Source organism: Falco biarmicus, chromosome 1 (genome assembly GCF_023638135.1).
Source record: "Falco biarmicus isolate bFalBia1 chromosome 1, bFalBia1.pri, whole genome shotgun sequence".
Lineage (NCBI taxonomy): Eukaryota > Metazoa > Chordata > Aves > Falconiformes > Falconidae > Falco > Falco biarmicus.
The window spans coordinates 38,359,706-38,385,965 of record NC_079288.1 but is presented as its reverse complement, the minus strand read 5'-3'; the positions used below and the strand labels follow the sequence as shown (position 1 = coordinate 38,385,965).

General features: G+C 46.3%; 1 protein-coding gene and 1 long non-coding RNA gene across 3 annotated transcripts; one reads left to right on the top strand and one right to left on the bottom strand.

Moving 5' to 3' along the window:
- Positions 1-1,775: 1,775 nt before the first annotated feature.
- Positions 1,776-13,410, bottom strand: GGT1 (gamma-glutamyltransferase 1). 2 transcript variants are annotated; one of them, XM_056345099.1, is made up of 13 exons: positions 13,151-13,410; positions 12,378-12,505; positions 12,054-12,143; positions 10,847-11,039; positions 9,528-9,685; positions 8,484-8,633; positions 7,830-7,966; positions 6,793-6,980; positions 5,818-5,945; positions 4,852-4,964; positions 3,675-3,788; positions 2,426-2,610; positions 1,776-2,337 (listed from the first exon to the last, which is right to left on the bottom strand). In XM_056345099.1, exons 1-12 carry the CDS (start codon positions 13,408-13,410, stop codon positions 2,467-2,469), a joined length of 1,803 nt encoding a protein of 600 aa, XP_056201074.1. In that variant the 3' UTR covers positions 1,776-2,337; positions 2,426-2,466. The 2 variants fall into 2 exon arrangements, with proteins under 2 accessions (XP_056201074.1, XP_056201065.1); XM_056345090.1 differs by having other exon boundaries at positions 1,776-2,610.
- LOC130152127 (uncharacterized) lies at positions 7,972-24,911 on the top strand. The gene is made up of 3 exons (XR_008822887.1): positions 7,972-8,236; positions 9,677-10,492; positions 12,156-24,911. It is a non-coding gene; the product is annotated as an uncharacterized LOC130152127 (long non-coding RNA).
- The last annotated feature ends 1,349 nt before the right edge of the window (positions 24,912-26,260 follow it).

Below are 26,260 nucleotides of genomic sequence, written 5' to 3'. Positions count from 1 at the left end.
GCTGACACCAAGCCATTCTGTCTCTGCTCAGAAGCAGAGGGAGCAGGTGGCTGCATTCAGAGGGGTGGGATATGAGCAGGAAAAAGCCTTTTCTTGTAGCTGAGACATTCAGACAAGCCGAAGGGCCTGCACCATACAAGCAGGAGGTCATACAGTATGAACTGTGACATCTGCCGATTGACATGCAGCCAGCCTGAATGCAGGGTGAGTAGCAGGATGTGCTATCAAAGCAGGTGGCAGCAGTGCATGCACTAGGTACTGCTCTGTCCAAGGGAGAGAGACATGGATAACTACAGCATGCAGAAGTAGCCATAGCTGTTTGGGTTTTTAAACATAGGATGTAAGAGCAAGCCTTAGCCCAGCTGAGTTTAAACAAAATCAGTCCTCTGTAGTGATACTGCTAAAACAAACAAACAAATCCATTCCTGCAGAGTCAAGAATTCAAATGCATTTATAAGAACAGTTTTCAACAGAAGTGTTTTTAGCCATGGCAAAATCTGAGCTTTCCATAAGGGAAGTTTTGTAACATAGCTTATAAATAATAGGGGATTTTTCTGACTATTCAGGAACGTAAGTAACACTGCTGTACCACAAACGGTTAGAAGCAACCCAGCAACAGTTATTCAAACTTGTTTCAGAATCCACATTTATCCAACAGTCGCTTCCCAGAAAACAGTTACCTTCCAGTTTCACCACATTTATCCAACAGTCATTTCCCAGAAAACAGTTACCTTCTAGTTTCAGAGCACAAGCTTCTTCTGTTGTAGTTCAGACTTACTACAGTGACTAAGGTTTCAATAAGCTTATTTTCCTGTGGAATTATTTTGTTTATTTCTGAGATCATGCTTGGCCAAGAAAGAGCTCAGCTAATCCTAAGCCCAAAGGGCCAGGTATTTCCAATAAATGGCAGCTGATGCTGTTCCATACACAAACTTGTATCAAAGCTTCCCAAAATGGCTTGCAAACTGAATTGAAACACCAGCCTGCCACTGAGTGGTATCTGCTGGATTACAAGTAGAAAAGTCAAAGTCTCAGTTCAGCTATAAAGGGTACAAGTCGGGCCCCAAAACAATCTCATTCTTAAAGGAACACAATGACTAGGTTATTTACAATCACTGCCTTATTTGCACCTAACACCACATCATCAGTAACAGCTCAGGAAAAAGAAGCACAGAGCACCTCCCAGACAGCTTCTGCTAAAAGCCACTCGGTGGCAGTGATACAAGCAAATGTATACATCAAAGTTGTGACACAGATTTAAGCATGGTCACTTTATCACTTTATTCCTTGAAACTAGACTCTCCTCAATTACAAAAACTACCAGAAAAGAGGGTGCCTGATGCCTAACAATTCAGTATTTCATCTTCTCTTCAATGCATTCCATATTTTAATGTTCTTAGAAACTGTCAGGAAGTTTCTACAAGCCAAAACACCTTCATGCATAGGTACAGGCACTCTTAGCTGTTCCGTATCAAATACGGATTTCTGAGAGGTCATTGATTGTCTGATTAATGGTAGCTTACCCTCAAACAAGCGTAGCTGCAGCGTGCCCTTTTTTTAGAAGTTTCATTTCCTCAGACTCTGGTATTTCAGGACAGCAGTATGACGTGGTAAAAGGTAAACTGGAGAAAAACAAGTTTGGTTTGGATATTTAACTGTATTTTTTACTCATAGCTTTGTCAGAAGGAGTGAAGAAAAATGACCTCAGGAAAGCTTTCATGTAGACTCTCACCATCCCTTTTCACAGTAGCAACCGTGCAGGCAAGAAAAATTTATGACTCCATATTTATTTATTTTAGTTGTGCTCAGAGTTTTACAGGTAGCATCTTCCCTTTAGACCTTCTCAACAGAAATATAAAAAAGTTTGAAGCCATTTCCCCACTCATCTCCAACAATCAACTGAAATGAAAAGCAGAAACATCTTTTGTTAAAAGAAAGAGTGGTGAGTTTGTGAAGGCTTATCCCAGTCTAGAGCTGGGCTTCCTGCTATGGCACAGATCTATTAGTTTGTAACTTAGAAAACCCAGTCCCCAGAGTCCTGTAACTCCCATCTACTCCACAGGAAACAAATCTCTTCTCTAGCAGCGACAGGGACATTCCTGGTAGCTGACACTGTGCAGGGGAAACACTTCCTGCAGCTTAAGTGAGCTGGACCTTCTTCGGAAACTCTGGGAACCCAACCTGTCTTCATGGGATGGAGAGGAGGCAGGGAACAAACTCTTCAAGGCAGAACAGACTCTTCAAGTAAGTACTGCACGTCCTGGTAGACATGCCTGTCTTAGCAGACTGCTGTGGCATGAGGCACTTCGGTCATGGCTGTAGAGAACTGTCCCAGCTCTGTCAACAGAACCACAGGTAAATTTGCTCTTTTTCCTGTGAGAAGTCCCTGAGTTGCAGACCTAAAAGATCTTCCCCCCAAACACACCTCAGTGTCACTAGACCACTGAAAAAAGGAGCCGAGCCATGTCAGTAGCCTGCAGGGAAGCCACCTTTCCGGGAATCGGAGGCTGCAGCCCATCCTTCATCTGTCCTGAGAATGGCCTGCACAACCGCACCGCCGCTCACCCGTGTGGTATCGTGTTTTCTCTTCTGTAGTTGTTCTTCTATAGCCTGGAATGCAGAAGTGAATGAGGACAAGAGGAGAAAGAAACTACACACTTGCCGTAGTCTGCGACCTGCATCCTCCATGACCACCCAAGCGTCCAGTGCCTGTACTAGATAGGTTTAAAATGACATTATGTGCCTCCTCTCCCCTTTGCTTTCTGGGATACCCTGCTTTTGAAGAGGTGGAATTGAGAAGATGCGACATTTGTGCTGCTCAGTGTGGGCTACCAATACTACTCCTGATCTCAGAGCATTCTGCCTCAGATACTCATATAACAGCAGCCAGAACTGATGGATCCTGTTTGGGAACGGGAGAAAACACAGGACTTGTAGAGAGCAGGGCATCCTCCCCAGTGCAGGCAGGTATCTCAGCTGTTACCTTAGTAAGAAGCTTATTAAAGGAGGATCTTCTGCATAGTTTGAGGAAAACAGCCTTACACAGGAGTGTTTTTCCTAATATAGAGGCATGGGATATGTACAAAGACAGCATGTGCCTCAGGCCTCTGGGAGTGTAATTCCTCAGGGTGAATGAAGCTGCCAGCTCAGGCAGTGGTATGCAGAGTGAGGAAGATCTTGCCATCAGCTGTCAGGCTGACAGTGCTGCACAGAGACTTTTAACTGTGAAAATATTTCCAAGTTTGTTCTTGGGTCCCTCTGCATGTCCTCCCTCGCTAGCTCTGTGCCAGTGCTTTGGGACTCATTAGGAGGTTGCACAACAGGACAAGAGTTTCCTGAGGGTCACTGGATCCAGACTGCTGAATGGTTCAGAACCTAACGTGGTTTTCTATTTTGCAAGTCCTTCAAGCCAAGCAACACTGCAAGAAGATACATTACGCTCAGTTTCAAGTGTGTATAGGTCACACTTGAAAGTGCTAGGCTGCAAACCCACGTGACTGAGACTAAAGGTACACTTTGAACAGCTTATTGTGACCCAGTACTTGACCTGTGCCAGCTTTAACACTGCTCACCTAGAAACATTTGGCAAAGCTTCATGATTTTCCACAAGTGCGTGCCTTCCCAGTGTTAGGAACCCAGCCCATACAAGAAATTCACACCCCCCCCAGACAAACCTCCTCTACTTGCTGCTCAAGCTCTGTGATATTGGGAAACAGCTGATCGTGAATTCTGGGCTCTTCCACTGCTTTCTTCACATCATAGCCAAACCAGATGGAATTGATGATCGTCTGTGAGAAGCAAAAAGCCTTAATGTTAGTCACTTGTCTTCAAAGAGGCCCGACCCTTGTAGCAACATAGGCAGAGACGTCTGAAGGATGTTCACCAGTGCAGATAAAAGGTGGCTCCTGCTACTTTCAGCAGTTCCTCTCTTGGCTGAGCAAAACACAGGTACATTGCACCAAGTCAGCTTTTATACGCCTAGAAGGGTTCCCACAGAAAGAGACCGTGAGTTACTAAAGTTAACACAGTAAAAGGATCAGATCCTCAAGCCATTGTAGCTGGATTCACACGCTATGATTAAGCCTGTGCTGGCTTAGACACGCAGCAGTCACCCCAGCAAACACACAGCTATGGCTACCTGCTACTGCACAGCTGGCTTCCTTAAACCTGGCTCATCTCTGCGTGGTTGAATTGCAGGTTGGGTCTGCTGGCAAATGAAAATAGCCTCAGGATCAAGGGCTCAGAAAGCTGCTTGTAGGGGTTTTTACCAAGACTTCTCCTCTGCCTCAGTAAGAAAGCAAGATCTAGCCTGGGGCTCTGGACTGCTGCGCGCTGGCACAGGGGACAGCTTGCTCCTGCAATCACTTTTGGGCTCGCTGGGCATTTGAGTGGCTGTCACAGCAGCTCACAGAGAGCCTGCCTGTCAGATGGGCCTCACACCGTGCCTGGCCTAAGTCCCTATTTAGCTTCTCTGTGACTCTCATCCAAAGTTCAGGATGTTGGATGGGAGCGGCTCTAAACTCGATAGAGACTAGTTCCATCAAGATCCAAAGAACAGAAGTCAAAGCTAAACTGAAGTCACAACACTTCTAAAAGTGGTAAGAACAACTTGCCAAAGAAAAGACCTGGAATCACTGAAGGAAGTCATTTAATAGCAGAGCCTTTGTAGGTCTGGCAGGAGTTGGCACTGGAGGTCCGGCCCTCAGCAGGTCAGGCAGGAACCTCCCTTTTGGGCCCCTGGCCCACAGCAGGGAGCCACAGCCACGGTCATGTCACAGGTGGAGACTGCAGCCCCTCCCCCACCTTGTCTGGCCCCAGCCTTCTCCCCACTTTGCCCATATCATCACATACCAGTGCTGTTGCTGTAGTTATTTTTGTTCCTCCAGAAGCACCAACCACCATCCTGACCTTTTTCATTTTATCCACCAAGATGGAAGGGCACATAGAGGACATTGGCTGTTTACCTGTTGGGGACACAGATGCAAGAGAGACTCAGCTTTCCACCTCCAGCTTACAAACTGCCAGCTACTGCCCCACGTCTAAACACAGAGTCTCAGTATCTGCCTTCTTGACTCAGCTCACATGTCTCGTTCAGCCCTTGGGGATCCCACTATCCCCTGCACTCATCTTCTTCTTGCTCTTGCAATGCAAAGCTTAACCCTGGTCCTTCATGCAGAGGCTGAAGGTGCCTTCTTCCACAGTCCTGTCTCAGCTGGGGTGATGCAGATGCCTGCAGTACACCATGGGACTTCCCTTCCTGTCCTTCCTCTTCACTGTCCCTCTCCAAATCACAGGGTACAGGAGGGCAGCAGAATCCCAGCCCGCTTTAGCAGCAATGAGACAGGTCTGCAGGAAACAGTAGTGGGGCAGGCAGGTTGCCTGGGTTAGGTACACGAACTGGATCTATCCAAAACTGCCCTACAGCTCCCAAGGCAGCACAGGGAGAAGGCTGGACAGTGCCATCTAACACTCTGCAGTCAGCTCCTGCTGCTGCCTCCCTGTTCAAAGAAATCTTTTGCAGCCCTAAGTAATTTCATCTGATGTGTACTGAGCTCCCTGGGAAAGGATTTCTGGTTGTCGAAAGGAGGTACACACAAGAGCTTTTCTGTAGACAGCCTCTCCTCCTTCAGCATGCACCAGGGCAGCTGGTTGTGTGCTTTTGGCAGGGATGCCAGGTGACTTTCATCCCTGGCCTCTGCAGAAACCCCCAGAGCTGTGCCTGATCACAGGCATGCCGCAGCCCACCTTGCAGACACTACAGCATTAGTATGCAAGATACAGCCAAACGACTGAGTCGGGAAGGTAGTTTACAGCTACCTGGTGCTATGAAATTTGCTGGAGAAGGAGGGATCCCAAATCCATTAATTATGTAAGGTGAGCTGAAGTCATCCATCTCGTCATTAAATATGATTCCACTCATGTTGGATCGCACATCAGAGCCAAAGCTAGAGAAAACAAGTTGGTGCAGACATGTCAAAACCAGAGCAAATCCAGGAGCAGCTTCAGGTGAATTACTGCAATGTGAAACCTAGGATTTGATTGGAGTAACTCTCTACTCCCTCCTGTTGTAAGGGACATTCTGGCACCCCTTGGGGGAAGGAAACAGTTTATGAGTACACAGCTACACAAAGAGGAAAGGCAGCCCAGAGCCCTGCTGTATGGCTCCCCTGCATGGACCCTAAGGGGAAAAACAGCACAGCAGCTAAATACAACTAATTCCCCTTCCAGCCGGGCAGTAATGCACTCCATTCAGGGGCAGAATAGCTCAAAGGCTGGCACATCTGGGAATGAGTCTTGCTCAGACGTGTCAAGCTGGAGACATTTTCTATAGACAAAAAGAACCTGTCAAGCTGGAGACATTTTCTATAGACAAAAAGAACCGTCACCCCCCAGCCTCAGGCCATATGTGCACAACACAGCTCTTCCTGACAGCCCTCAAAGCCAAACACCACACTTCCAGGCCAGCTGTATTAGCTCAAATTCCTTCCAGAAGCCTAGAGAATCACAGCCAGCAGCGATACCACTGCTTATGAGAAGATCCGGATGCAGTGAATATTTTCTCGGTGGGAAAACTCAACATGAGAGAGGACACATCTTGCCCTCTGACCCAACCACACAGGCCTTAGCATTAAGAACTGACCTGCAAGCTCAGCAGAAGAAGTGCCTATCAACAGCGCTACTCATCACTACCCCACCAGAGAGACGACAGTTCAGTGATGTTTTATACCAACCACAGAACCACCACTAGGAAGATGGCAAAGGCCTACACGGAAGTAATGTCTGAGCTCATACTATTGGTTGATGGTGCTGGTGGCGGACACAGCACTGCCATCATCAGCCACAATGGAGAGGTGGGATGTACCGGCATTATCTCCAGTGTAATATACTGGCTCATAGTAGTCAACTGGATGGGAGGTGTTGTCTGTGATTTTCCTCCGGAGACCATCCGCAAAGAACTCTGACGTCATGTTTCTGATCGCCTGTCAGAGAAATCCAATGCAGTTACTCAGCAGATTAAGTTTAAGAGACACGTGGTTATGAGGCTAATATCCAATACTTCAGATCACAGAGGAGTGGCAAATCCCAGAAGTGAGGCTACAGTTTTCCAGCAGGGGCTTTCCTCCTCCTTGAAAGATGGACATTGTACCAAAGAGCATTCTAAGCAGTCACAGAAGCAGCTGTTACAATGCACCCCTTTAGAAGGAAGTTTATCAGCAGCCATTACTGTAGATCTATGGAAAGCTGTCCCCAACACTGCTGTAAGGCGTAGGCAAGCAGTGCTACTCTTGCTTCAGAGATGAGAGGAAAGGGATCAGGCTGAGAGGACTAGGCCAAGACAAGCTCTGTACGTTGCAAATTTGTGTCCATCAAGCTGGGCTGGGCTCAGATCCTGCTGCTTTTGCAGATTCACAGAAGTAAAAGCACAAAATGCAAAGTTGGGGAAAGCGGGGTTCCTGCCTCACCCCTTCCCATCCGCTGGTCCATTTACTATAGGCAGGACTGTGGTTACAGAGCCACAAGGATGCTGGGAATGTCATCTAATGAATAAGGCTTCAAACACTATGAAAACAGGGAGGGCTAGCCCTAAATATACTCAAAATGCTCCTGGTGAATTGAGGACTTTGCTTTTGCTTACAGCAGGAAGGTTTCCTCCATTTATATCCCTCACAGCTCAGCCATGAGTCACATAGGACTTCACGTTTTGATTCAGAGTGCCTGTCAACAGCAGGTGGCACAGAGCACCCCTGACAAAGTTTAGTCACCCAAGAACTTTTAAGTCATGATCCAGTCAACCTTGGTTGCAGAAAGAAAAGGCTTTTGCCAGGTACCTCTGTAATGTTGACAAATTTTGGATCTCCCAGTAAAGTCCTCTTGGCATAGGCAAAGCGAAAGGCCTCCACAATGCGGTGGTAAGTCAGGCCTTTCTCCTCCATGGTTCTGATGCTGTCAGCAGAGAAATTATATCCTGGCAACAGAAGACAAATGATTGTGAACGCAAAGGGAAGTACACAGTCAGTGGACCACTAATAAACCTGTGTCAAATGATATAACCTTGAGGCCCAGTCTCCACAGAGAGGCAGTCACTGGACCATCCTAATCTCTGCATGGAAAACACAGGAGCTACAGGAAGAGTAGTTTCGAGCACTGTGGGAATCACCAGCAGGATGTGTACTTGCAGAGATGTTTTCCAAAGGAGCCTGAAGTACAAGTTACTTTCCACCCATGCAGGGATCAGGTAAGTGCCCCAGTCAGAAGCATATTTTTCCTCTCACTCCTGTATTTCAAGCGGGAAGGTGACATCCCTGAATTTACAGCAGAAGAGGAATGTTCCCGCATCTCTGATCCCTCCTGGGGTCTTACGACTTCTCACCTGCTGCTGGAAGGCTATCGAGGGAGGCCCAGCTCCCAAAACAAAAAAGGCATTGTCTTTGGAGCTCTCCTAGCTCCAGCTGCCTGCAAGGTGCTGCTCAGTGGCATCTCACCTTTCAGTATGTTGAAAATGAGGGCTAGCACTGGGCCGCTTAGGGGGGCACTAGGTGTGTAGAGAGTAAACTCCCCAAGTGTGATCTGTATGGGGTCTTCAATCACTGTTGCATTGTAGTCCTGCAGGTCATCCAATGTCACAATGCCCCCTAGAAAAGAGAAAGAAACTATAGATGTGGGTTTAAGTGATCGCCAGTGGGAAGGGGAGGTAATAGCCCATCACCATGCATCACAGCAAGGACAGGAGGGAACACAGACAAATCTAAAAAGTTGCAAGGTAAAGAAAGCAAAGATGGGTGCACAGGAGATTAATTTATTCCTTGATAGATCCAGCTGAGGCTCAGATAGCCTAAGCTTGAAGTTGGGCTGATTTATGGCAGCCAAAAATCTGGTGATCCATCTTTTTGTTACAAAGGACACCAACAATGTCAGGTAACAAAACGTCCTTAAGAGTCCTGTTTACAGGAGGAGGATGCAGCTTTTGGGTGCAGTTGCTTTCCGCTACCCCACAAGCAAAATAATTTGTGTATTCCATTGCCTTTCTCATCAGAAGGGGGAAGACAGTAATTCACCACCACAAATAGAGCCAGTAATTGACTTACTCATGTGAGGTTCGCTGAAGCAAGCCAATGCTAGCTAGTAAGGCTAGAGTACTACCGCCATCTAGTGGCACAGAGCGATTACACAAGCTCAGAGTTTACAGGACCATATATGTAATGTTTCAGGTAGAAACGTGCTGGATTCAGGCTCTGTAAACAGCTATATCCACTAAGCTCTATCCAGAAACGCACAGACTTGCTAGACTATATGGCACAGAAATGCACAGTTTATACTATCCATTTCTGACTGAGTTTCAACTGCATCCGTTAAAGCACCAGTGGCTTCTCTTGGGTGTCCTGTTGCCACAGATCTCAGAGGCAGCATTTCAGGCAGCAGGCTTGACCTGCTTCCAAGGCTTCTGCAGGTCACCGGCTCCTCCCTGGATGCTGGGCTGCAGCAGTCAGGTCACTCATGCTGTTTTGGAAAGACGTCCTGTTTCTCACCTACACTGTGGATGTCATCGATGATCTGTTTTGCCAGGCTTCCTGTGTAAAAGGCATCTGCTCCTTCACTGGCTATAGTCTCGTATGTGTTGGCTAGTTTAGGCATCTTGATGATATCACCCTCATGCAGAATTTTCCCTCCTCTGCAGAACACTTCGCTAACAGAGAAAGGAGATTGAGAAGATCAGATCTGAGAGACACGTTCAAAACTATGTGTACCTGTACCAGCTGACATTGTACTTGAGTGTTCACGCTAGAGGCTTCTTGGAGAGAAGAGAACCTGCCTGAGCCATGCCCCAGGGGTCCTGATACCTCACGCTGGGACACAGAAGTGAACAGCGGTTTCTGACCTGGGATTCCACACCGCTCAGGATTTGCTCAGCGAAGCCTGCAGGAGGGAGCGTCGATCTTTCTCACCAAGGCAGGCCACCCTCCCTACCTGCCCAAGGGGCCAACAACTGCCTCAAGATGCCCAGGAGGGGCCTCAGTCCTTGAACTCAAGCAGTTCAGTTCAGAGCACAGACTATGAAGCTATGAGGCTCAAAGCTTCCAGTGAGTCCAGGAGAATGCGTTTCAATCCCTGTTTTTCAGAGCACTTTGAGGTAGACAGTTTCCTCTCTAGCTCCCTCATCATAGGTCATGAATGTGCTGCTGTGGACCTGCCAGATGCAAGTACAGGAGATAGGCCCAGGCTGTACATCCCAATTGGATTGGAAACCAACCTGCAGCTGGCAGAGATTTTAAGGACAAGAGAGGATTAAGCATGATCTCCAGTAGACACTAAGGGTTTGGCTGTAAGAAGAAGAAGCATTTTAAACCCTTCATGTTCACAGTTATTGCCAGAAGTGGATGGTCAGAGGCACTGCTTGAGGAAGGCTGACTGCAGAGTAAGAGATGACCCAAATTCCCGCTGCCTGACAGCAGAAGAGATGTTCAAGGAGACTCTGCAATTGCCCCAAACGCAGGTAAGATTAGCTTGGCGCATTTGCGGCATGAGGAAAAGCTGGGGATTCAGAAAATATGCTGCCATCTGACAGATTTATCCCAGCATGTACTCTAATTCCACCTTTGCTCAGACAAATGAATCTTAAAAGCAGAATTTATCTCCCTTTAAAGGTCAGGACTGAACATTCCTAAAATTGGCCACATGATTTAGCACTTTCATGCAGCTGGAATAATATCAGCAGGTACAATGAGTACAGTCACTGGAGGGGAGGCACACTCCTCACAGACGCTACATTACACAAACACAGAGACTTTTCAGCCAGGATGCAGTTACCCCAAATTTCTCTGTACAGAACAGCAACTGCTCTACCTACCACAGCGAGGGATTCCTTTCAATTGACTCCTCCTTTGATTTGATGGCTGCTGCAAGGCCTTTCCCAATAGGGAATCCTTCTCTTGCCAACTTGATGCTGGGCAGAAACAGGTCTTTCCATGCCAGTTTGCCATGACGTTTGTGAGCCAGTTCATACCCACGGATTTCTCCTGGAACAGCAATGGACAGTCCTCCTAGAGCAAACGAGGAATGTATTAGTCTTCTACAGCAAGAAAAGAAAGCAATTAATGGAGTAGGAGGTAGAGCAGGCTTCTCTGTCAGCCCTGTTTTCAGGCAGGGATTATGTCCGTGTCTACTATGACCAGCTCAGCTCATGCATATGATGCTAAGAGAATTATTCTGTCTGACATTTATGCCTTCATATTCTGGACTGTTGAAACACCTCTATCCTCTTGCTGGTAACTCAGGTTTTTGGGTCATTTCCCCTCAGTAGGCTCTGTACCACAGAAAAGCTGCTCAGAATACAGAAGCTATCATAGCTGCCCGCAGTTTCCAGTCCTTCGGAGGACACGCTACAGTAAGAGGACGCAGACTGTGTACACACTTAAGCCAAACACTTCATTGTAGCATTGTAACTACAATTGCAATGGGCTGATTACTACATTACACAGTGGTGCAGCAGTTCGCGTCAATCTGTTTTTACTGGCATCTTCCAGAAGTTCAACACACTTCTCCAACCCCCTCCAATGTGCTGTCCCTCCTTGGTTACAGGAGTTGCCATGAAGAGAACTAGTTAGTATTTCTTTCTGGTTTTCCCTGAAAGGAAATTACTACTACTTCTTCTTTGGAGCCCCTGAACCCTTAGTTAAAGCTACCACAAAAGATATTTAGGGAGGACATTTGAACTGAGAAGAATTAAGTTGATCCACAAATATTTATTCAAAGAGGTTGGAAAGGAATACGGAACAGGTCATACTCAATGCTTTGGATTCACCTGCAATTTCATGAAGTGAAAAGCAGGAAGTGCTGAGGTGACCAACTAGTTTGAAGGACCTTATTTTTAGCTTCCTTCTCAGGATGGAGTTTGCAGATTGTGTACAGTAGAGGACATTTCTAGGTGAGCAACCCTGTAGATATGTAAGAACCTAACCATAAGAAATGCTCTTAATTTAGACATGTCAGTAGCAGCTAATGTCGGAACTATGTGCCCCCCCACCTCCAAGGCAGCGAAACAGCCTTTTCCATACCTTTCAGAGACAGTTGTGTGTTGTTCCCAAACATGTCCTCTGTTGCTCTTTTTGGAGCCACCTCTCTCGCATTAATGATTTCCACTTTTCCTTTAATGACAGAGCAAAGAAGATGGTGTTTAGCTCTGGACTCAACACACAGGCATGGTCTCTGCTGAAGAAGTCTGACAATGTGAGCCAGTTTCTTGGAAATTATTTTGAGGACAGTGTGTTCCCCCAGCAGCTGTGAGTCAGTCTTTTACCTTCTCTCAGGTAGCATAAATCACCTGCTTTACAATAACAGCTCTCAAACGGTTCCAGATGTGTGTGGCCCTGGTCCCTTACCTGTGCTGCTGTAGATGGTAAAGAAGAGGCCCCCTCCAATGCCCATGCTGTGAGCATTCATGAGTCCTACGCAAAGCAGAGCTGCAATCGCAGCATCCACTGCTGATCCACCTTGCTGAAGGATGTCCCTGTGCAGCAGAAGAGAAGGCATTGGATGGTGACATGTTACAGTGTCTCAGCTACCTGTGAGCAATGGATTCATCTCATCAGAGCAGCTGTGACAGATTCTCTAATGCACATTTGTCCAGACCCAGACTATAGGTTCCTCAGAAGTAGGAAGTTTTGAGCTTTTGTCACCTTAGAGAACAGATCCTAATGGTCTAGGTGCAGACCAGATCAGCCCTCATTAGAGGCACATCCAAACTAGCCTGAAAACACTGTGATGTATCAAAGCATGCATGGGGACAGGCATCCCTGACACATTCATTACACATGAGAAATGACAACTCTCTGAGGAGCCTGAAATCTGCAGCACTTGCATCCAGAACTGGAGGACAGCTTGATAAATGGTTTTTAACAGGAGCTTGAAAAGCATCTCTTGTTCCCATTGTTCATGCAACTAGGTTCTTTGCCCGCTATGTTGTCTTTGAGCAACTGCAGTAACACTGGTCAGGCAGGGTAAAAGCCCAGGTTTTATTATGGCCCCCTCTTTCTACGGGGAGATTAGAGATTATCTGTGCTGGGCAACGGCCAGGCTTGCACCTGGACATCGGGGAAACAGTCTTGTGCAAGAACCGTCAGAGCTTACAAGTCACAGCACAATTAGCGGGTACCTTCCAATTATCGAGCACTGCCCTGCATCCGTAGCCACAGCTGCCCTCTTGTAAGTGTGTGTGTCCCCCGAGTCAGAGCGCAGCCCGAAGAAAAGTCCCAGGAACAAGGTGAGTCCCAGCAAAGCTGCAGCCAGGACTCCGGCCACCACATAGCGCTGCTTCATCTTCCTGTGGGAAGAGACAGGATTGTCAACCTTGCTGCCTCTGGGGCACATGGGAACTAGGGAGCAGATGATCAGGCACAAGAGCAGTATTTTCATCTCCCTTCTTTCATATCCACTGCTTCCCTCCTCCGAGCCTTGGCAGCCGCCAGCTCTGCACACGGCAGGGCAGTTTGGGAAGGAGTGGCCAGGGGAGGTGCAAGCCCAATTCTGGCCTTGACGGTTACATCGGGGTGATGTCCTGTTTTGAAGTGGAGTATCAAGAGGGGAGGGGATGTTCAAGATGTCCTGCTACTGTTACCTTTCAGTGGCAATATGACAACTGATTGCTCTTTGTGACTTTATGCTCTGAGGATTTTAGATGCTCAGCAAGCATTTAACTTACTGCTGTGTTTGACAGGACAGGGGCCCAATGTCAGACTGGATTTCATCTAGCTGCCAAATGAAGGCAGCAATACCAATCAGAGACTTTTTAGCAGATTCCCTCCCCCAGCACATGCTGTCAGGCCCTTTGCCTATATTTTGTAATGTGATGGAGTCAAGGACGGCATCCCACCCACGCCCTGGAGGCAGGCTGGCTTTGCCAGGTAAGCAGCCATCTCTGTTGACCTCTTCCTCCCTACTTCATAGCCACACAGTGAGTCTGTATATAGGACTTCTTCCCATCTTTCCAGTCCTTGTTTTTTAGCAGGTTTCCACGAGTTCCGAGATGCAGGCAGTGAACAGCTGCCTCCTCCCCTGAAGCTCTCACAGAGGGTCTTTCACATATTTCCTCACTCAGATTCATATCAAGACCTTTTCTATGGGCATTGCCAGTACCATTTCTTTATGCCCCTGCCATCTCTGCACAGAACAAATGATCCAGTAACTCCAAAGCTTTTACCAGCTTCCCCTTTACCCATTACTGCCATCCTATTTGCAGAGATTTCTGCTGCAGTGAGCACCCGGGGGACTCCTGGGAGCCCTTTGCTAACAGTTCTGAAGTGCTACAGGACCAGTAATGAAAAGGCCCCAAACCAGCAACTATCACTTGGGTGAGAACCTGTCTTACAGCAGGTGGTAACCTGATACACCAAAAAAGCAGATTTGTAAGTGAGAAGGGAAATCCAAGGAGCAGAACATAATTGTTGTTAGTCGTGGCTCACATCATCTTCAGAGGAAAATTTTTTAAAAATATTAATATAATCTGCTTTTAAATACCATATCTGTGAAGGAGTCTCTGACCAGAAAGTTATCAACGACCAGTGCAAAATACATCTTAGTCATCAGCAAGCAACCTTGGCCAAAGCTATTTGGCACACCCCAGTGGAGCACCCCCTCCTGTTCAGGGTCCTTGGCCAGAGCACCCTTCCGATCAACTTGCCACTTCTAGAGGGCGACGGCCAGTGCTCATGTCTCCACATTTCCCAGTCCTGCAAACAGCTGCTCTTGGAATGCACAGGGTTACAGTTCATCTGTGACTGAGCATAGGACAGCAAGGAGCTCTTGGGCAAGCATATTCCAGATACATACCAGGATGAGTCAAGATCTACTGAGGGGATGGAGCGTCACTGCCACCTTGTTGGGACTGACAGTTCATGAAATACAGCTTGAACAGCTACTCTTTGACCCATTTCCTTTCCCATTTACGGGATTGTTCCAGGAAAAAAGACATGAATCCATCACATTGCCTTCAGGTACCAACTTTTCCCTGTGTAGTGCAGCTTTGGGTTTTCACCGTGACTGCTGTACTTGCACAACAGCCAAGATGCCTTTTACCTCACTGAAGCATCCTCAAAGACGAGCCAATCCATGGCACTGTGGGTGAAGAGTGGATCCACCAACCCCCCACCCTCTGTGGATATTCAACAGCCCAAAGCACAGCAGCCAGAGCAGCACTCAGTGCCTTGCAGCAGCACACGCAGGATTAGGGAGCAGTGAGTGTGCCAGCACTGAGCTAACCAGAGGAAACAGGCCAGGCCAGGCAAACCAAAACTTTTCTCAGAGGGAGGAGATTTGCAAGCACTGCCCCCTCAACCTCACCCCCCCATTCCTGTTATTTAAGTTAGGAGATACACATTTGCTATCTAAGCCCTGTATCTGTGAGTCGCAGTCTGAGCACTAAAGATGTCCATCTCCAAGTAAAGCAGCTCAGACCAGGGTGTAAATCTACTGTATGTGCTGTTCTGTAAACAAATGTCAACTGAGGGCAGTAAAAGGTAAATGGATGAAACCTCCTTCCAGGTTCTAGAACTTGATTTACACTCAACTACTTTTAAAAGAGACCAGTGGCATGTTTGCAGAGCAATGACTGCGCAGGGAAACAGAGAAGCCATTATGTCCCCAACAATAGCTCACACACAGCCTCAGAGTTTAAAGACAGTTTTGTTTGTTGGCAGAGAGAGTTCAGCTTCAGCACTGGCAGTCTCCTCCAGGCTTCACAAGAAATGCCATGGGATCTTTTATCTGTGCCCCAGCTAGGCAGAAGGTACTTTGTTTCCTCTGAAGGCTGCTCTATGCCGGCTGTGCCGCAAGCCTGGGGTGTGTTAACCCATAGGCTCCTGGCTGGGGCCATGCAGTTCTGCACAGCCGCTTGCCTCCCTGCTGGGCTCCTGTAAGCATCTGCTGCCCTGTCAGGCAAGTTATTCTGAGAGCAGGAGAGGAGAAGGGGGAAACCCCAGATGGTATTTACTGCTCCCATCTTTCACCTCCTCTCTGGATTTGGGATGACACTCGTGAGCATCTCATAGACCCGTAAGAGCCCCACACGGAGTGCCCAGCTGCCCAGTGAGTTCGCAGGGGTGAGGGTAAGACACACACCACTGGGGGCAGGAGGAAGCACCCAGACTGCTGTGAAGAAGAGACAGATTGCTGGGCTCTGCTCCTGTACTGCACTGTGGTACCACGCTACCCTCTGGGCTGGGCCTCTGGGACCCAAGCGGGGCCAAAAAAAGTGAATGCTCTCCATAACACTGCATCTGCACAAGCTGTCAGATTGATCCTGCTAAGGAAGCAGCAGATGTACAAGTTGAAGATCTGCAGTTTTCTTTTCCTCAACAGCACAGACAGCAAACTCAGCTGAGGATAATCCTCTCCACCTTAACTGCCAGCTCAACTCCCGTAAGCTCCTTAACCTTTTTCAGGCCTGACCCAAGAGGGAAGCATCGCTTGCACAGTCCTTACTGCCTTCCTAACTGTGGCACTGCAGGAGCCAAATGAATTTTGTTTGCCATAAAGCATTCAGGAGATGGATCAGGAGCCTGCAGATATTCATCCTTTAACCCACCTACCCACACCCGCTCTGTGCCCTGGGTAAACACACTGCAGGAACAGCTGAGTTTTTGCACCAATGGTCTTTCTGAGCCTCACTGCGTCCCCGCTATGATTTATTGTTGGGAGCGAAGGAGCAGCTGCGGGCCACCGCCTGTGCTGGTTCCCAAACTATTGTCTGCTGAGGCTGGCTTGAACCTCCAGATCCCTGCCAAATGCAGGTGTTTGGAAGCTTGGCTAGCACTTCAGTCACGCAGGGCTGCTTGGCAGCAGCAGCAGGTCTCCAGGAGAGAGGGGCTATAAAACCATTAAAAGCAATATGATTATTTCTCACTGTTATAAAGGTCCAACAGCCAGTCCTAGCCATGGAATTTAAAATGTAGCTCAACAGTCTGTTTTAATTTATATTAACAGAGGGGGAGGACCAGCAAGCAGCAGAGTTACGCCTGCACGAGCAACCCCACTGAGCTGTATTCAGATGTGTCACAGCCTTATTTAAACACACGATATTCACAGCCTTATTTAAACATGACACTGTTTTTTAAATAAAAGGGCCCCAGTGCAACAGGCTAGGTAGTATCAGGCAGGGGATACAGGGTCTGACATCTCTGCCAAGAGGGTTTGGGGTACACTGTAGAGATGAGGTACCTGCCTCAGTCAGGGAAAGCACCAGGAGAACTGAAAGAGGAGAAAGAGGAGAGGTACCAGCCAGAAAGCAGGGGAGCAAGAACAGCAGGATACCAGAGGATGACAAAAGGGTCCAGGTATGGTCAGGCACTGCCTTGTTCTTGAATGAAGTAGTGAAGGAAGCATCCACTGACAACACCTAAAACGTTAACCACAATCTTCAACCCAACAGGCTTCTGCTTTAAATCCCTCTTGCAACAGCTGCATACCTCGGCACCCACTCCTAGGATTTCCGTGTACTCCCATCCCCAGCCCAGGCCATTAGCTTTGAGACATCTGTCCTTCCTTTCCCCAGGCAGCACACAGTACGCAAGGACAGACTGGACATCTGAATCTTGTCACAGGACACAGGATATGCTCTTCTGATAAAACTCAAAGTCTAATCCATATTAATTATTTAAATATGGCATTGTTATCGATAACAGTTGAAATAATGTTTGCACACTCTACTGTTGTGTAGAGTGAACTGTCAGTGACTTTTGAGTGAGAATGCACGTAAAGCAAACAGCTGCAAGACTGCCACAGGGCCCCCAGGGGTCTAAGCCAACAGAGGCCTCAGAAAAGCAGAACCAGGTTGCCAGCAGAGGCCCAAGGGCTGCTCACACAAATGTCCCGTTACTGATCCAGCGTTATGTGGCAACCTAACAAAGGTGCCTACAACCAATCACACAGGTGGAGCCACCTCTAAAGTATATATAAAACTCTAAGACAGCTACTTACACTAACAGCATACTCCAGAACTGGGTACACCACGTTGATCACTGACATCCTGTCTTGCTACAGCTGTAGGTGCTGTCTGACCCAAGGGCTGTTCCCAGCACCCTGCTGGGGGGCCAGGCCATACGGGAGCTCACCGGGAGCTAGTGTAATGAAGAAAGCAAATTATTGCTTCACCTGTGGGAAGCCCTTGCACTAGGAGTCTGTGCGCACACCCAGTTAGCCAGAAGACAGTTTGAATTTTCAGGTATAACTGTGCTAACCATGCATTCCGCAACTGTCAGTAAGGACGACAGCCAGCAACTTCTGCTTTCATCTGCAAGAATATCAAGGGTCATCAGCCTCTGAGCAGCTAATTAGCTGAGGTTATCTGCTCCAAGAGAACTTGCACTGAGAAAAATTAAGACAAGACCAACACAGAAAGTACACTGGGACTGTCCATGGCTACTTCTGGTGATTTCAGCGGTTCCTTCCACTTCAAAAGGCAGAAATGTTTGCAAGATTTGTTTGCTGGTCTGAGTTAATCATGTTGTACTTTGCTTATGTACCTGTTTTCTAGCAGTTCTGTAAGATTTAGTATGACTCTGGCTAAGTAGGGTCTTTGCCTATGCATTCTAGAGCACATTATACCTTCTCACATGCCAAATCCAAAGCTTAGGTTGCCCATTCCTCATCAGCAATTCCTTCATTACACAATCTACAGTTCTTAGGTTCTGGAAGGCTAATATATGCCATAATTACCCAAAGGTCAGGGGATAAACACCTTACACAACAAGGATTGTGTAAAGACTACGTAGCTGGAACATCAGACCTGCCTCCTGCCTACCAGGTCAGAGGTCTCCAATTACTATGGGGTCTTTGTATCTCACCGTAAATAATCCCAAAGTAGTGGTAGGGGGTGACCTGGTGCAGGCTGTACATAGCTTTACTCTTGGAGTGAACTGGGACAGCTCAGATGCAGTATTTCTACCCACTAACAGGTCTGTGTTAGCCCAAATGGCAGAAAACTTGGTAACTTTGTGAGTGATACCTTCATGCCTGCTCTTCTATGGCTTTGTTAGGAGAGACACAAACTTCCCGAGCACTCTCCTTTCGAGAGCAGCCCCACAAGGAAAGGGTTGGTTTCCCCGTGCCATATGTCCTGTACTCACACACAAAGGTCTGGTTCCATATAAACCTCCCTGCATGCAGCCTTGCCCTGCGGTTATTGCAAGACATGAACTTATTAAGCCATTTAAGATTCTGATCTACAAGTTTATGTGCTAAATACTTTTCCCCTCAGGTCTTTTACTAGGATTTACAGTAGCAGTCACCAGGACGCCTCTGATCAGGACTCTGGTTCTGCAACCAACCACACAGGCAGACAGAATCTCCTATCAGGTACTGGTCTTCATGGTGACTAGCAGGCATTTTTTCCATAACTATTTCTACCTTTTCCACACAATGCCTTTAAACAAGTTATTAACAACACCTCTTGTATCTAAGGAAATCATTCCCAACGCAAGTCTTACCCAGATTTCTGTAGAAAACTGACTCAAATATTTAAGTATCAGCACAAGCAGATATTTTAAGCCTAGTAAATTCCAGGCCACACAATGAGACAAGAGATGTGTTCTGGTATTAAGCTGGAACTTAAAACTAAGAAGTTCTTGTCCTTATCCATCACAATATATTTAAGTTGAAGTCTTACACAGTTTTCATCTGCACCAGCAAGAAGGGAACTAAAGCAGAGTTCAGCAAAGCCACGAAGAAGCCCAAACAGGCTTCCAAATTTGGATCCAGGCACTGCTCCTGCATGGAGCAGGGGGACGAAGCAATCCCTGAAGAAATGCAGTTACTCCATTCAGCTCAGCTACAAGCCTTCCTCACAGCTAGCGCCTGTCCAGCTGGCCTGCACCCTGTGTGACTTGCTGCCTCCCTCCCCTCGGATGCAGGTTACAAGCCTTTAGCACCCTCTCTGGTAAGGCTGGCATGGAGGGCTCATGTGCATATGGATCAATTTTAAGGAGAAAGGCCTCAGTGAAGATCAGTGGTCCCTACTTACTGCTGTGATGGCCAGCCAGACGCTGAAGAGAACTGAGGGAAAAGTCCCTGAATAAAGCAGGCTGTTCCAGCTGGCTTTCAGGTATGCAGTTTACAAAACGAGCTATTGTAATCGAAATCTGCAACTCCTCCACAGACACTGGGTTTTCTGAAGCCTAATGGCATGTCGTATGCTGTTCAATGTAGAGTAAACTCAGAGTTCCCTGAGAGAGACAATAATTTCCTCTTGAAATTGTTTTTTCCAAAAATACCTTTCATGTTTTCCTGCAGGAATTTTAGTGTCAAATCCAACATTTTTTATTTTAAGACACTTCAGCATAAACTTTGAAGTGAAAAAAGGCAGAAAGGGGGAATAAATGCAGAACAGCCCATTTCACATGGTTTTCACAGTATTTTCTAGTTGGGGACCTCCCAGAAAACCAGAACTGACAAACTCAATGTCAAAAATGCAAGTTATTAAAGTTTTATGAACTCATGCGGGACATCACTGTTACATTCCCTCCCAATTTAAAATCAAAATGCTTCATTAAAATAGTTCTATTCTCCCAACTGTTGCAAAAGATGTTTTCAGATGTTCTTCTGCCGTTAGACTAGAAGTTACTAGACCTGAGCTTATTCAGACTGGTTAGTCAGGTTCTATCATTTTCTTTTGGCAAGCTTTCATCTGATACATTAAAAAAAGTCCCAGTGTCCCATATTCTGCTAAATATGAAATCCCATACAGCACTTCCAGGCTGAGGGGACTGGCTTAATGAAGGTAATTTCTAATTCCTCCTTACCTCTCCAGAGTATTTGCAAAGTCCGTCCTGTCTTTTTGCACAGATCTTTATGTACTGATACCCTTTGAATATCCTTTCTCAAGCAGTGAACCCCTTTCTAGGGACAATACATCCTTGTAGCAGTAACTACGTTACTTAAAAGCTCTCTGAAGCGTATCCTACAACCTGATATTTGTACCGCTCTGCTCATGGAGATTAACTCATTGAAACTCATTATGTTTGAATTCACAGTACCAAAGGAATGCATAAGTAATCATTGACTAGGTGAAGAGTCAAGAACCCACATTTTAAAATGCATATTTTAGCATCCACAAATGCTGTATATCACCAGCAGATTCAGTCTGTGTTCTTGGATTGGGTTACCACGTAATGCAAATGTTAGTTTTGCCGCACCTCATCACTAGCTCTTAAATTCTCATTAAGCAACAGTGCAGATATGTGGTCATCTTAAGCAGAAGCGCTCCCATCTCCACATGGTCATGTACCCTCACACCACTCTTGCCTAACCAGCTGGCACCCTTGTGATTCAAGAAGTCTGGGTTTTAAGTGTGTCTGTACCTTGCAGCTTAAACCCAGACACCCTGACAGATTCAGCTGTGTTTACATTTCGTGGGAACAACCTCCTCTCGACCAAGTGTGAGCAAGTGCCTGCAACGTGAGGGCACCCGATCAGCTCATGTACCTTTCCTCAGCAATCATCACAGCTGCACACTACCTTAACGCTGTCATTGGGTTTATTTCCGATTAAAACTCCAGCTGCAATGACAAGATGCAGTGCCTGTTCTGCCACCCCTGCTCCCATAGCAGCACCCTCTGCCTGGAAGGATGGCAAAGCAAGAAGGTAGGGATGAAGAAACCTGCCTTCCATCACTAAACCTCACTGAGGCTTTTAAGCAACAACCCTACACGTCTGCTTGTGCCAATTCTAGAAGCATAGTTGCACCTCAAAGGTAGCAGCTTACCTGCCATTGAACAGTACAGCATAAACCCCAGGAGCAACCCAGACTTGAGGTAACGAGCTGCATTAACTGTCTTTGGACTCTAAGGACTCAGCTACTAAAGCTTTGGCCACTGCTGCTGTCTGTGACTTGCTAGCAACCTTAGACCCACCTTTGAACACCAGAGCTGAATGCCCATCTAGATAGAACACAGCACAGGCAAATCACAGCTTGCCTGAAGCATGGGCACAGCAAGGATACAAGCCTACATGTCCCAAGCCTGATTTTTAGCCAGGAGGCTGTCCTGCAAAAGCAGGATGATGCAAAGTCTGCCTGGATGCCAGTCAGCATGGCTAGGTGCTATCTCTTCACCTACCAGGATCAATCAGGTGGTTAATGTCTCAATTCCAAACCTGCCCAGTCCTTCTGCCCCACTCCAACCTTTGACACACCGGATCTTTACTTACTTGAGAAGGATGGTAGCTATACTACGACTCATTAACAAAATTTGGCCTAGCTCCAAGGGTAAAAGGTTTTGAGAACATGAGCTGTATTTTCTCTGCTTTAAAATACATCTTCTTTTCTGTAATAGCAACAAAATGGAGTTCTGTTTAACATCTACGCTTGGTAAAATCACGCGCCTATCTTTCAAAGAGGACTTTCAGATACTCCTTTCATAGCAGTGCATCAAGAGGGCAGGTCCCTCCAGTCATATTGCTGTAGTCCAAGAGATCTTGAGCAAAAATGGAAGCTTTCTGGAAAGCAGGTACTGGCACAGAAAATATTCTGCAAGCTCGGAAGGATTTGATGTATCTGCTGTTTCTACTGGCCAGTCTGAAGTGCACATTCAGAGTCCAGGCCATATGCAGTAACACATACCGCTCTCGCTGCATCTCATTTATTGATGTGAGACCCATGATGCTCCACAGAGAAGACTGTGACAGGAGCTGTTCCAAAACAACTATCCTCTGAAAAAGCAGACAGTGTGGAACGGTATTCTGCTCTCTGCCTCAAACGGAACTGCACTTTATCTGTCACACCTTTAATATTAAATGATATTTTATAGGGGAATCTAAGATGCAGTCTACTGAACTGAACCTTTTTCTTAATTTACTAACTCTATAGGTGTGATGGTGCCTGGTTTTATGCTTAATAGCAACTTCAGAACTATAAAACTATGTTCCTGAAGTAGGTCTAGATCAGAAGAGTGTCTCCCTGGCACCACATTTGTCTTGGAGGGTGCAAGGTCACACAGAAAGGCTGCTAGCTCTAAGAAATCCCCATTCTAAATCATAATTATCCAACCGTAACTCTTCACCCCCATTGCTGAAAGGCAAGTTTTAGACCAGTGAGCCACCAGAATTAAGCAAGTTCCTACGTCTTTCTTCAAGGGCAATGTAGTTTCACCTGTGGCACGTCCTTACCAGCACAGAGCTGGAACAAGCTGGATGCCCCTCAGCAGATCAGTCTTTCACTTATGTACAAGTAGAGTTGAGGATGGTGTCATTCTCATGATGAGAAAGTTACGAAACCTGAAGTTAGTGCTTCTGATAGGTGAACAGCTTGCCATGTGCAGGCTGTGCTATGCACAACTACCTAATTTCAGTTGTACATAGTCTTTGGGAACTGTCAAGTATCTCTGTCTAGGCAATAGAGAGTCCTGTTACAACTCACCCTTGCGTGTTTCAAGCAGCAAAGCCGCACCTTAAACAGCAATGCCATGTTTAATGCAGGTGCATTGCTGCCTTGTTAATCTCCACATCTCAAGCCATTACAAAGCAAGTGCCTCTTGCAGGGCTTGCCACCTCTTTCTGTCTGTGATATTCACGGCATGGTCATCTTTAACATTCTCCAAAATTAGCATGCGCTATTACACTGAAACATGAGCAACAGACTGAAAACTCCATTTGTTCCTCCTCCTAGAGGAGTGCATCCATCAGCACCTGAAGCAATGCCTTCACAGCTTTTGTAACAGAACTTGCAGATACTATAAAGTATCAGGCAACCTGAAGGCGCTTCTGGGCCATTTTTATTTTTGCTTTTCCCTCCCCATCCCCTATTGATTTTTTCCATAGGACTTTCATGAAGCAACAACGACTCACACAACCCAGATCACGCAATCACATCTACTGTTCAGACTCCTCCTTTTCATGGAAGAACAGGCAATCCAAGGCCTCCATTTCCTGATGTTTTAATTAATGCATTGTTGGAATAGAAGCTGTTACAAGATGTCCTCATTTTGCAGGTTAGCTATTTTTTCCATGGGGAAGTCTTTCCTCTCTAACAGAGCCATGTTGCAATCCAATGCTACTTGACCACAAGCATCAAAACAGTATCTTGATTGCCCAGTAACAAACACAGAGATCTTAATAAGCATGTGAGGCTTCTTCCACTATATGTTTCCTTGCCGACACCTTGCTCCACTCTTCCGTGCATGGGGCAACCAGTGGAAGTTAAGTACAAGCTGCATGAGCAGCACGCAGTCCTCATTGAAGCTAAACACCACATAAGAAATACCAATACAAAAAAAGAGACCACTGCTAAAAAAGTCCTGGCAAACAAGTCAATGGGGAAGACTCTTAAGAGAAAAGGTACTTTAGGAACTGGAAAAGTTGCCTAGCATGCAATAGGTCAAATTGACTAAGAGCAGGGATACAACAGCTGACCTGCAGAGCTGAAGCTAAATAAGCAGATGTTTGCCCACAGCCAAAGCACCTCCTTCCCCTCCAGTGAGAGCTGCTTCCACTGCAACGCACCTGCTCAAAGAGGACGAACCACTAAACCCACATGCTCTCATTTTATGAAGTCTGGTTTCCCATAATCATCCACAGGTGCACATTACTCCCTGGGGCAAAGGTAAGCAAAATGAAAGATAACTGGTAAATGGGGAGTTTATTAACCCTTTCTTGCCAGCCACATGGCCCAGTTCTGGTTATATTCATATACCCACATAGGGCTGAAGTAGTTTTACTGGGACAGTGCTGCGGTATGACAGCTGACAAAGCTCCTTGGTGGCCAGAGGCGTTGTTGATTGCTGTGCAGAAGGAACAGTGATGTACCTTTGACAAAGGCCACTGGGATGCATTTAACGGGGAAAAGTTTGGATAAAACCTTCTGATGTTGTACTATTCTGACATCAAGAATTCATGCCGTTGCATATTAATAAAATTGTTATGATCCCAATGGGTTCTGATTCTTGTAAAGTGATTATAATCCTAATGATATTCCAGATGTAGAAGACAGATAAATCTAAAGGAGATGATGATTAAAGAGTGGTATAAAATACTCAAATGGATTATGACAGGTATACTGGTATGTAGATTATATAGCTTAGGTTATAAGAAAGCTCAGTGCAAAAAGCTATTTCCTGAGCTTTCCTTGAAAGGATATTCTACACCTTGTGTCATCTTGTTCTGCCAGATAAAGAGGACACATGCATGAAAGAAGTAACGGTTTACTAGCAGCATCCTGTTTTCCAAGAGGACTTTCTAGATTTTGATAACAAAGGATGTTAACCCTTATTTTCTATTTTCTGGTCAAATGACTTTCTGTAACAACTCTCTGTCAAAGTAAGCATGACAGTAACAAGGACTAATTCATTAAACATTATTTCATTTCAAATCCTATCTGACAATATAAATGCAAACCTTCTGCTCCTCCCTTCCAAAAAAGGTGACTGCCCCCTGTTCAAGGACTGTCATCTTTCATCACTTTTCCTCAATTAATTATCTTTCTGCTACCTAGACTCAGTCTTTACTCATAAATTTTATGTCAGGCTCCACAGTTTCTAAAACCTGCAGCAGTCTGTACCATTATTTATCAGCTTTATGGAGCCCTTTCATCTTTGCAAAGCCTTTCTGCCAGGCCACCAAAGGGACTGTGTTCTTGCAGCTAACAGACCTGCCTTTCCCTGCAGCAGCCAGCAATCAGCTTAGCAATGCAGTCCCACACAGCTTCCCCTCAAACTCACCATCCTGGAATAAAAGAGGGGAGAGAGCTACTGAAGGAAGAGAAGGGGAAAGAAAAGGGAACAACATGGGGGAAAGAAGAAAACCTAAACTGGTGGAAGGGAAAAACAGAGCAAGAGGGAACAAAGGAGGCAGACAGGAAGGAAAAAAAAAGACTAAAGAGCAGGAAAGCAGGCAGCTAAAGGGGGACAAATAAATGATACCCACTCGGAAGGCTGGAGGCTTTCTTCAGTTTAGCCTGACTGCTGCAGTTGGACCTATCCTTCACATGCACATTGAAGCTCTTAGATCACAAAAGAAGTCTGAACTTTACTGGTGCTCTGCAGAAGTGTTTATTTAATGTTACTGCCATAGCAGTTAACTGTTTTATGGACTGTAGAGCACTGGGGGGACGATGACACACACAACACGACAACAACCCACAAAACCAAACAAAACCCCTAGATTCCAAAATAATAAATAAACTCACGACTGCATTCACTGAAGAGGTTTCCACAGATTTCAGCAGATCTTGGAAAAGTGCTCAGTTTCCAGCTGAAAAAAAAAATATGTGTAGCTACCTGCTTTA

Excerpts from the sequence above, each read along its gene's own strand:
- GGT1 (XM_056345090.1), bottom strand. The coding sequence starts at position 13,410 with ATGAAAATACTGCTCTTGTGCCTGATCATCTGCTCCCTAGTTCCCATG. Across the intron at positions 12,506-13,150 it reads CAGTGCTCGATAATTGGAAG|GGACATCCTTCAGCAAGGTG; the intron begins GTACCCGCTAAT and ends TCTGCTGCACAG. Across the intron at positions 9,686-10,846 it reads GAAAGGAATCCCTCGCTGTG|CGAAGTGTTCTGCAGAGGAG; the intron begins GTAGGTAGAGCA and ends TTTCTCTGTTAG.